Below are 11,626 nucleotides of genomic sequence, written 5' to 3' on the forward strand. Positions count from 1 at the left end.
CAAGAAAAGTCCTAAGGTGCATCCTAAAAATAAATGCAGGTGCCCTCATCCCTGAGTCCTCTAACTGACTACATCTGCTCTCAGTGTCTCTTCCAGAGTAGAGCATGAGAGCTTGTTGTTTGGGGCTTATGGAAAACTAATTCCTTATCCAGGTACAAGTCTGTCTTCATAAGAATTGGGCATTTTTCTTCCAACTTGGGCTATGGGTCTGTGATGTTGATAGGGTCCAAGATTGCTGTGAGCTTGGACATGAGATGTTCAGCTTTCCTGGTTGCTTTTTTCTTAATCTGTCTGTGTTCTTGTCACTTTGATGAGATTTGTTCATGCTTACTCACCCTCAAGACCCAGAGCCCTCTATGAGCCCCAGGGCGATGGGAGAACCCATTCTCTGCTCTCCACATATGTTGTTAAAATGCTCATGGGCCCCGCAGTTAACAGAGTTCTCTCTCAATTTCCCACTGGCTCACACGCTCCTGGGGTTGGAGGCTGTGTTTTATTCTTTTTTATATTCAGAGCACCTAATACAAAGCCTGATACATAGCATGTCCTCAGTTAATATAATGAATATTTGCTGAGCTGAGCTGAAGAACTCTGTTCCTGCTAAAAACAGTACCTGCACAGAACTAGGGGTTCAGGAAAGGTTCATTTTAGTGAGAATCTTGGTAATTTTGATAGTTAGGATTTTACTAACTCCCCATCCAGCAGGCAGGAGGTTGAAGGAATGTTTCATAAATCCAGCGTTGTTTCTTCTTTAAGCAAATATTGTGGCTTTGCAGCAAATTAAAAGGAACCGCTTGTGTGTTCGATTCTGGGGTAATTCTGTATTACCTTTTGTGAATTCCGTGAAGTACCCACAGTGAAACCTGCCACCAGAGCGTCTAACGGTGCTCCCACGTTCACGACACAAGCGTCCCCCACTCCCGGCTTCTCTCCTCCGTTGCTGGGGTGGCTAACGGTGCTTTCCCCAGACATTTGGCGGGGTCTGCCTGCATGTGAGGGTGCTCGCTCCCGCCCCTCCCACAGCTCAGCTCCAGGGCCATCGGCTTCAGATGCACGGAAGACATGTTTAAAACCACAAACTCGGAAAATTTTCCTTTCCCTCTCAGGTTGGCTTGGCTAGAGAGCTTCTGTGAGAAAACTGATTTGTATTAGATACGTTTTACAGTATTTTACAGTCACTCACGTTAGATTCTGGCTGTGGGTGCCCCCCTTCTGTCACCTCTGTCGTGCGGGGAGCGGGGTTCCTGGGGCATGTGACCGTCAGCAAACCGCCTCCTCTGAGCCTGGTTTCCTGATCACTGACACGGGATGTCCGTCCACCGTGCCCCACTGGCCCTATCGCATGACAGGCACGTGTAAGTCAGACGCAGTCCCGACCTGGAGAGGGCCCCGAGCCCTAGGGTGTCCCCACCTTCTTCACAGCATGGTGGCATTGCAGGACACGGTTACTTCAGCTGCAGGATTCCTAGGTCTGGAGGCCCAGGAAGTGCTGCATGTGGTTTAGTCGTTGAAAATGGGAGCACTGACAGGAACCGTAGCCCAGTAGCCCCCTTCCTGCAGTCCCCTTGGGGCGCTGGAGGCCAGGCTGCATGGACTAAGGGTGGCCTTGCTGTCTTACAGATGTCCCATGCAGCCACCAGTGCCTTCTGCCGTTCCATTAAGCTGCAGTGTGAGCTCTACCCTTCTCGAGAAGTGGCCATCTGCTTGGACCCTTACTGTGGACTTGGGTTTGTCCTGTGGTGCCTCTGTAGGTAAGTATCCTCTTGAACATCTTTGCAATGATGACCAAATCAGTCATGCACCCCCTTTCTAGACCATTTGCAGAGGAGATGCCAGTGTCGGGGGGGGGGGGCACTGCCACCTCCCAAGGGGCCAGCCGCGGTGGAGTCACAGATGGGTCGCTGTCCCATCCCTCCTCAGCCCCGCGATCCAGGAAGAGCAGGCACATCGCGGTGCTATCCACGCTCTTCAGCATTTGCTGAGCCCCGCAGAGACCAGAGACTCTGGTCTCATTCTGGGAGGCTGCCCGGTGGGGACCCCTGTTTCCAAGTGAGGACGCCAGGCTGAGCCTTTGGTTCTTTGCCTTTAAATCCTAACCATTATCCACCCTGGAATGTGTATTAAATCGGTGGGCACTTCAGGCTCCCTCCTGCTTCAGGCCTCTCCCTCGTGGGTGGGAGGAACGTCAGCTGCAGGAAGGCGGGGAGCTCCCCATGAGAACCCCACCCACCCCACCACAGTCCAGCCCCGCAGCCCTAGCGCCCCCAGTGCCGGCCGGTAGCAGGCTCGGCAAGGGTCTGCAGAGACGGTGAACACATGGAGATGTATTAGCATTTCTTCGGACTATACATACGTGTTCACTGTAAAAACTTTAGGGAGTACGAAATAGCATGAAGAACGTGAAGACCTCAGTGACCATACCACCTCATGACACCAGGAAATACTCACCATTAGCATTTTGCATATAGTCTTCCAGAGTTTGGTTTGGAAGGTAGCATACTATTTGTTGTTAACACTTCAAGCTTCTGTAAGTGTATGGAGAATGACATAGTGCACACCGTGCCCACCATCCAGCACCCCACAGACCGCGTTTGGATGGTTGTTTCATCTCTCCTTCTAGTTTTTTCTGCCCCTGTGTTCCATTCGGCATTTTAGGAATCACCAAACAACGTGATTTAACCATAAACCATTAAGTATGCATACGGTTTTGTGACTGTGCCTTAATATAGGTATAAAACTGCGATGCTACCATTTGAAAGTTATGATTTCCTTTCTTCTGAATAGTCTGTAATGTCTTCTCTCGCGTCTTTAAATACACTTCGGAAAACAATTCTTCTAAGGCATTCCTAATATTTAATAGTGGAATTAAAATCCATCCAGTCCTGTATTTTTGAAAAAAAATTTCTTTTGGAAAAAAAGGAGTTTTTGCAATTCATTCTAATTAGAACAATTAAAGTTTTTGAGAGAGCAAATTCAATTAAAATATTTAATGATTTTTACCTCACTGTAAAATGCAGTAGTATCGCGGGTAAATTTTTTTCTCGGGAAATAGTTTAGAATATGGCATTCCAGCAGAGGGACCAAGTGACCCTTGGCCAACTGAGAAGGAAGCCTGTCCTGAACCACCAGCTGTGTGTGGAGGAGACTGTGTGTCCCTTGGCAAGGACACCAGTCGAGCCAAAGCCAGTGGATGGGATGCTTTCCCGTCCTGGGGCTCGCCGGGCCTAACCCTCGTGACATCACCAGAGAGGCTGCCTGTCGGCGGGAAAGTCAGTGTTTGATGTGCACCAGTAGCAGCAGGAACACAGTGGGGCTCTTGAAAGGGGCTCTAAGGAAACTCTAATGAGCATCCTTCCTGCAAATTCGTTCCGAAGTCCTGAAATTACAGTGTTTTGTAGATTGCCTCTGCAACGCTGAAATAAACACATAAGAACTATAAACTTCTTCCTTCTGAAGCCCTCTGTAGAAACAGATCCAGACAAACTTGCTTAAAAACTGGACCTGGGAGCATCTACCCAGGAGTGCTGAGAACGCCCAGCACCTGTCAGTACTGTGGATACCAGTAGTCTCTCAGATGAGCTAGTGTTCACTCAAGAAATGGCCGATTTCAGGGCTGGTACAGGAAATGCACAAGGTGAACCTGAATGTCTTTTCGTGCGAGAAAGCGCGCATGGTAGGAGGGTGACATGTCCTTTGGAGGGGCTCCCACTGGTCAAATTGGGGGGACTTCAGCATCAAAATAAAGATTATGATAGGTAAGACTGGATAAAATAGAAAAAAATCTCACTATTCAGACAGACGGACAAATTGAAAGCTTGATTGATAGAGTAGACAGCTAGAAAATAGTTGTTCGTTATAAAGGGGAGGAGAGAACCTTCACGGCAGGGACACGGGGCTGTTGTGCGTCACCCAGAGAGTTGCAACAAAGGAAGCAGCATCACGTCCAGGGTCTTCCTGACAAAGACCCTTCCCTGAACCACTGAGTCCAGGGAGCATCAGACCCAGACTGAGGGATGCCCGTAGCTGCTGTCTATGGCCACGAACACCAGGATCACAGAGTCACACAAGCCCTGAGGACCCAGCAGGCAGGCTGATGGCATCTGTGCATGTGTCTCCCAATGGTCTCCTTTCTCTGTAAAAGTCACCGTCAGGACCACAGGCAAACGTGAAGAGGGTCCGAGGCTTCAGTGGAAGAAATGTATGTTTCCTGATTTTGATGTCTTAGCTGGCCATATGGAGAAAAATAAACTTGCTTCCTGGAAATATCTGCTGATATATTTTGGGTTAGTGGGGCATCATCAGGTCAGTGACCCATCCTCAAGTGATTCAAGAGGGGAAAAAGTTATTTCTACTTAAAACTTTTCTGTAACTTTACAATGGTTTCAACATTTCTAAAAACTTTAATACAACTTCTGTGTCTTCATCCTAAAGTTCCCTTCAGTCATAAAATAGAGTATTATTTCTCTGAGAATCATGGTATTAACAGAATTGTTTCAAAATAGTCTTAAGATCAAATATGTCGGGGCGCCTGGGTGGCTCAGTCGTTAAGCGTCTGCCTTCAGCTCAAGTCATGATCCCAGGGTCCTGGGATCGAGCCCCACATCGGGCTCCCTGCTCTGCAGGAGGCCTGCTTCTCCCTCTCCCACTCCCCCTGCTTGTGTTCCCTCTCTCGCTGTATCTCTCTCTGTCAAGTAAATAAAATCTTTAAAAAAAAAAAAAGATCAAATATGTCTTAAAATGCATTTCCAATCATTGATGTTCATGGGTTAGAAGTTTCAATATTATTAAAATGGAAATTCTCTGCAAATAGATCTAGAGATTTGACGTAGTTCCTGTCAAAATCTCAGCAGGGTTTTGTTGTTTTTTTTTTTAAGCAGAAATGGACAACTTTATCCTAAAATTAAAAAAAACACACACAATATCCAAAACAATTTTGGAGTAATATGACAAAGTTGGAAAACTCAGACTTCCCAATTTCAACATTTATGCAATAACCAGGCCAGGGCTGGGCTGACGTAAAGGTAGTAGGAAGGTAGATGCAGAAAAAAGAGCCAGTGAAACAGAATTGGGAGTCCGGAAACTGGTGACCTCTTACATGTGGTCACTTCATTTCTCAACAAAGGAACCACGGCAGCTCAATGATGAAAGGGTAGTATTTTCAATGAATGATGCTTGGGAATGTTGGCTGTTCATCTGCAAAAAGATTAAACTTTTACGTTACATCGTGTAAATAAATTCACATTAGGTTGCAGACATTAATGTAGGAAATAAGACTTGTAGAAGGAGACAGAGGAATCAGTCTTTATAATCTTGAGCTAGGCAGAGTTCTTAGATATGGTACCAGAGGTACAATACATAAAAGAAATATTGACAGATGTGGCCTCAATAAAACTAAAAATGTGGGCACATCAAGCAACACTATTAAGAAAGTTGGAAATAAAAGCCACAGACTGGGGGAAAATATGTGCAAATCGTAACCTGATAGAGTCCCTCCAACCAAATATAAAACGAATTCTCAAAACTCAAGAAGAAGACACACAACATGATTTAAAAATAGGCAACAGGTTTGAATAGACATTTCACCAAAAATACACAAATGACTTATAAGCACATGAAAAGATGCTTAACATTGTTTAGGGAAATGCAAATTAAAACCAGTGAGATAACACTTCATACCCACTGGACCACATATAGCCACAAACCCCAGAAAGTAACAAGGTTGGGGGACTTGTATTTTCTGGTTTCAAAACTGTACCGCAAAGCAACAGCAACCAAGGATGTGCAGAAACTGGAATTCTCTGACATTGTTGACGGGAATGTGAAATGGTGAAACCACGGTTGGGCGCGTTCTTAAAAATTAAACATAAATTCACAGTCTGACCCAGCAGTTCTGCTCATAGGCATCAGCCAAAGCATCTGCCAAAGCAAAGGGAAATCACTGGAAGCCTTGATGTGTGAAATGTCCCTAGCAGCCTTCGTAAAAGCAAGCAAGCAAGAAAAAGACAAATCCACAGGTCGACCAGGATGAACAGTGTTTGTTCATATCCATACAACGCAATACAGCTGCAGTGCGGATAAACTTCAGAAACAGCTCACGGAGAGAAAGGAGCCAGATGCAAAAGACCACATATTCCGTGATTGTATCGTATGACGCCATTTATATGAAATGTCTGGGAAAGGCAACTCTGCAGAGACAGAAAGTAGAGTAGTGGTTGATTGGGGCTGGGGTCGAAGCACGATGGACCACAGATGGGTTGGAAATGTTCTAGAACTGCACTGGGGTGATAATGATACAACTCTGCAAATTTAGTAAAAATCCTTTCATGGGGTGATTTTATGGTATGCACGTTATACCTAAATAAAACTCTTTTAAAAAATCAAACAGTCTGTCATCGGGGTAACTGAGGCACACAGGGCAGACAGTAACCCGCCCACCACAGGGTACGTGTGTTATAGGGAGCCATGCATCTGCCTTGCTCCGAGTGCCCAAGTTCTGAGGGTTTGTATGTTTTCTCAGGTTAGTAAGCTGAAATCACCAAACGACAGTTGTGAAATTTTATGTTACCAAAATGTCTTCTTTTTCCTCCTAGTCAGCCATGTTTTTCTTTTTTTAAGTAGACTATTTTCCAGAACAGTTTAAGGTGTGCTTTGAGATGCTTGAGTGTATTTCATACAGCGTGTGCATAAATAGCAACTGGCATACAACATTTTCTTCTACTACTTCTGCTATTCCTTCAAAGGTGATCAGATTGATTAACCTTCCTGGCTTATACATTAAGCAATTAAGCAAAAGAAAAAGCAGTGCAGCATTACGATGTGCCATCACAACACGTATGTGCAGCGCTAACAGCAAATTACTCACAACTGGATGACTTTCACTCTTTCTGAATTTTAGTTTTTAACCTATAGGGGTTTAAGGGGCGCCTGGGTGGCTCAGATGGTTGAGCGTCTGTCTTCGGCTCAGGTCATGATCCCAGGGTCCTGAGATCGAGTCCCGCATCGGGCTCTCTGCTCCTTGGGAGCCTGCTTCTCCCTCTGCCTCTCTGTCTCTCATGAATAAATAAATAAAATCTTTAAAAAAAAAAAAAAAAAACCTATAGGGGTTTAAGATTCCTCCATCATTAATGCAATAAAAAACAATGAAAAAAAAAATGGATCGGTTGAGCAAGCAACATCTCAGGGTCCTGAGGTCAAGCCCCATGTTGGGCAGAGAGATCACATCAAAAAAATGGACAAAGGACTTGATTAGACATTCCTCCAAAGAAAACATACATTTTTATAAAAGCACCCTGCGTTTCCTACATTTTGTGAATGTAGCAGCTTTGAGAGAACCCTATATATTGCCTCATAGCATCTAGAGGTTTCAGGTGAGCCCTCAAAAAGGCAGTCACTGAATCAAGAGTCCTATAGTTCTCTCGTGCTTTGCAGGATGTTTTCGTGAACGCACTTTCATTTTGTATTTGCACACCTGGAGGGGCAGTGGCGTGAGTGCCCCCTTCGTGCAAATTGGCAGCAGGTGTTTCTGGGCACGGGTGGCAGATGGGTCCTGCGGCCCTACCCTCACGAGCCCTTCCCGTCTCTCTCTGCAGTGTCTACTCAGGGCACCAGTCCATTCTCATCCCGCCTTCTGAGCTGGAAACCAACCCTGCCTTGTGGCTTCTTGCCGTGAGTCAGTACAAAGTCCGGGATACGTTTTGCTCCTATTCAGTGATGGAACTTTGTACCAAGGGGCTGGGCTCGCAGACAGACTCCCTCAAGGTAAGCAGCCTGTCATAGGCCTCAGAGGGCTTTGGGGAGCACGCCCAAGCGTCCTAGGGAAGCACCATGTCACAGGGCATGGGAAGGGTTACTGAAGCTAAAATTATCATTCACAAAAGCCACGGTATAATCCGCTGTCCCCTGAAGTTCCCAAAACTGATTTCAAGTGAAAACTTGATTTTATAAGGTGAATAATTTCCCACTGCCCCAAAGAATTATAGGTCAGGGTGCACACACACCCCCTCCCATGTCTTTGATTCCATTAGGTCTGCCTGAAAGGCCCTAAATTGCTTTTTCTTCTGCTGGTTTTCAAGCCATAGGTTTGAATTTAGCTACTCATTTTCATTTTCCTTGAAGACCCTGATTTGTAGGTCTGTATCCTAACGAGAATATTAGCATTTCCCTCCATTTGAGTCAATAACATTTTGATAGACATAGTTTCATGGTGAAGTAGTCATTATCCAAGTAAGGAAGGGGGAATAATCATACGACCTATTTCAATTTATATCCCGACTACTATCCATTGTTTATATGCCCAGATGTGTGTCTTTGTGTATATACAGATTATATTTGCGTATGTGTGTATAGACATATGCACATAAATTACTTAAACACAAATAGTAAAGCATTACATTTTTCTCCTGAATTTTGTTTTCCTATTTAGACCTAATGCATTAAGCTTGAACAAGAAACAAAATGCAAGATAATGTTGATATTAAGCTACATACACAAGTGTATAATTGCTTGAAATTATAAATATATATAGGAAAAGAAATTTATAAGGCATAATTATTACTTATTTCCACCTATATTATTTTAGAAAGTGACTGAGTACATTTCACAAATCGTAACATAATTGTTTTCTATGCACTTGACGTATTAATTTAATCTTTACGATAGGCATCTGAGATAGAAAGCACTGTTGTTAAAGATGAGGAATCTTAAGTTACAGAGAAATTGAGCACCCTTTCCAAGTCCTTACATTTAATAAATTTTGGAGACAAATTTTGAATCTCCGGCTCCAGGTACACCATCTCGAGCCCCGGGCCGCACTGCCTCCCCGAAGACACACATATGTAAATCGAGCGTTGGGATCACGCAGTTGGAGTGTTTTCTGTGTGACTCCGCATATATGAGATCATATCCGGGCAGGAACCTCCAGGGCCAGAGTGCCCCCAAGCTGTGTCCCCTGCACCGTGCAGGAGCCTGTGTCCGTGCCCTGAGCCCAGGCTGCGGTGCAGGGCCGGGAGGGCTGCGTGGGCCAGCCTTTGGTGGTCGTCCTCCCACCACTCTTGCTCCGCTGGAGACCACCGCTCGCCACCCGCCTCCTGCCCCCAGCCCTGTGCAGAGGCCCGTGCTCTGCTCGCTGAGGTCCTCCTCTGAGCCTTGCCGTCTTGCTCAGTTGACTGAACATGGTGCAGCCCCGAGCTGAGCTCCGTCGAGCACAGTCGTCCGAATGGGATCTTTTCAGTCTCGTGGGATTTAAGAGGAGTACTATCTTCCATGAAATTGTCCAAACACTTTACTTTTCCATTCTATATTAAAAATAGGTCTTCTCTTTTCTGTCCAGGGTGTGCTCTTGTGTATCCATGTTTATAGGTGTACCTTGCTTCCCCAAACCCTGTCCTGTTAAGTATTTTATCCAGGACCTTGCTTCTCCTCGTGCTCCTTGCGGCTACATCTTGCTGTTATTTAAGATAGGTTTGTGATGGCATCCTCGGTCCTCTGATGTAGGATTTTCCCCCCACACAGACGTCCCAGGACAGTCGAATGATGTGGACAGACAGAGCCCAGGAAGTGAATGCCCGTGTGGAGTTTGTGTTGCTTGTGTCCATCTGGTTAAGGTCACACACCCCGGACCTGGAAGGCTGACCTCTTACCGCTGTTATTCCTTCTAGGCACGAGGACTGGACTTGTCCCGCGTGCGGACATGTGTGGTCGTGGCAGAGGAACGGCCTCGGATAGCACTCACCCAGTCGTTCTCAAAGCTCTTTAAAGACCTGGGTCTCCACCCGCGGGCCGTGAGCACCTCCTTCGGCTGCAGAGTGAACCTGGCTATTTGCTTGCAGGTGGGTTTCGTCGGGATCAGTAAGTGCTCCCATCAGAGAGTGACATTTAAGTGACAGGCACTCAGCACAGGGTCATTTTCATGGCTGATGTGTAGCTATGTTTAGAAGACGCCTTGTAATCAAATGCATGTGGTTGGTGCACACTTGTTTGGTTGGGGTTTTTCTTTTCTTTCTCTTTCTTTTTTACTTTAGTCTGCATTTGTCAGTAACCATTCTTCATAGCTAGCATTCAGAGCTCTTACTCTGTCCTGAAACATTTTCACTTTGGTAACATGAGTAGCAGTTGGCCCAGACCCCTGAAGTCAGGCTTTTTAAAGATTGCATAGGACACAAATGTTTCCTTGTGGAAAGAAATGCTGCATCTTGACGTGCTCAGCCTCCTGGACACAGACAGTAGGATCTGTAGGAGGAATGCCAAGTGCCGTCAGCAGGTCCGGGAATCTGCTGCGGTGATGGCATCTAGAAGCAGACATTGCAGTTCCAGGCTGCATTTCCAGGGTGTGAGGCAGCCCCCTGAAGATACCCGCATAGCAACTGTGGCTGAAGGACACTTGCTCGCTTGCATTTTCATTAGCCGCTTGCCACCATCTTCAGTGCTCCTTTCTTTCTTCGAACCCTTAACACAAGCATGTTGATCTGCAGCGATCGCTGGCCAGGGCAGGGCCGCCTGAAAGGAAGGACAGGGGCGTCCCCATGTGCCCTCCCCACAGCCTCACCCACAGCAAGCAGCCCAGGGCACAGCTGCAGACTTCGGTCCTCAAACAAATTGGCAGGATAAAAACTCCACTCACCCAGGTGCTGCAGTGGAGCACGACTCAGGTCATCTCCCGGTCTCCCATGCTACCCACCCACTGTCCCCCAATTTCTGACCCCAGGGGTGGTTGCTCATGATTAGCCCGGGGGTGACCTTGGGAAGCTCCCAGGCGGCCACGTCCTCACCAGCACTCCGGGTGCTGGGACTCCTCCACGGACGGTGGCCGAGAACAGACTCTGAACATGTGTCCCATCGGATGAGATTGCTCCAGAAACATTAGCTACAGAAGGCGTTTTGTTGCTTTCTTATTTTTATTGTTTTGATTTTCTACTACATCCAAAGTGACATTGCTGTCATGGGCCATGGTGCTATTTTGGAATCTTGGCAGCATCTTTAATCATTTTTGTACATTTACCATTTTCCACTTGTTTGCTTTATTCTCAACTCACTTTCAGCCAGTTTTCCTTTTTCTGAACGGTTAGTGTTGGAAACTGGCTAGAAATGTCGATGTGTCAGAGAGTAGAGATAAAGTACATCATGATATGGCCACAGGGGCTCAGAGCCACAGGCCATGATGCTCGGGGCAAGGGGTGCTCTAGGGGGAGGGGCTTCGTGGCTTTGAGCAGCCTGTATCCTGTACTTGATACAACACCCCACGGTCACACACTGCAGTGTCCCTGCAGGGCCTGGGGACACCCCACGGTCACACACAGTAGTGTCCCCGTAGCTCCTGGGGACACCCCACAGTCACACAGAGCAGTGTCCCCACAGCTCCTGGGGACACCCCACAGTCACACACAGCAGTGTCCCCGCAGCTCCAGGGGACACCCCACAGTCACAGCAGTGTCTCTGCAGGGCCTGGGGACACCCCACGGTCACAGCAGTTCCCTGCAGGGCCTGGGGACACCCCACAGTCTCACACAGCAGTGTCCCTGCAGCTCCTGGGGACACCCCAGAATCACAGCAGTGTCCCTGCAGCTCCTGGGGACACCCCAGAATCACACACAGCAGTGTCCCTGCAGGGCCTGGGGACACCCCACAGTCA

General features: G+C 46.9%; 1 protein-coding gene across 1 annotated transcript in view; it reads left to right on the top strand.

Annotated features, from left to right (window-relative positions):
• Positions 1-11,626, top strand: part of DIP2C (disco interacting protein 2 homolog C) — a 192,287-nt gene that overhangs the window by 132,830 nt on the left and 47,831 nt on the right. Inside the window, exons 28-30 of the mRNA XM_035022453.1 lie at positions 1,621-1,751; positions 7,590-7,758; positions 9,657-9,827. Of these exons, the coding sequence (XP_034878344.1) occupies positions 1,621-1,751; positions 7,590-7,758; positions 9,657-9,827 (471 nt within the window). The remainder of the gene's footprint in view (positions 1-1,620; positions 1,752-7,589; positions 7,759-9,656; positions 9,828-11,626) is intronic.

The sequence above is a fragment of the Mirounga leonina genome, unplaced genomic scaffold (assembly GCF_011800145.1).
Source record: "Mirounga leonina isolate KUSES-001 unplaced genomic scaffold, KU_Mleo_1.0 Mir_175, whole genome shotgun sequence".
Lineage (NCBI taxonomy): Eukaryota > Metazoa > Chordata > Mammalia > Carnivora > Phocidae > Mirounga > Mirounga leonina.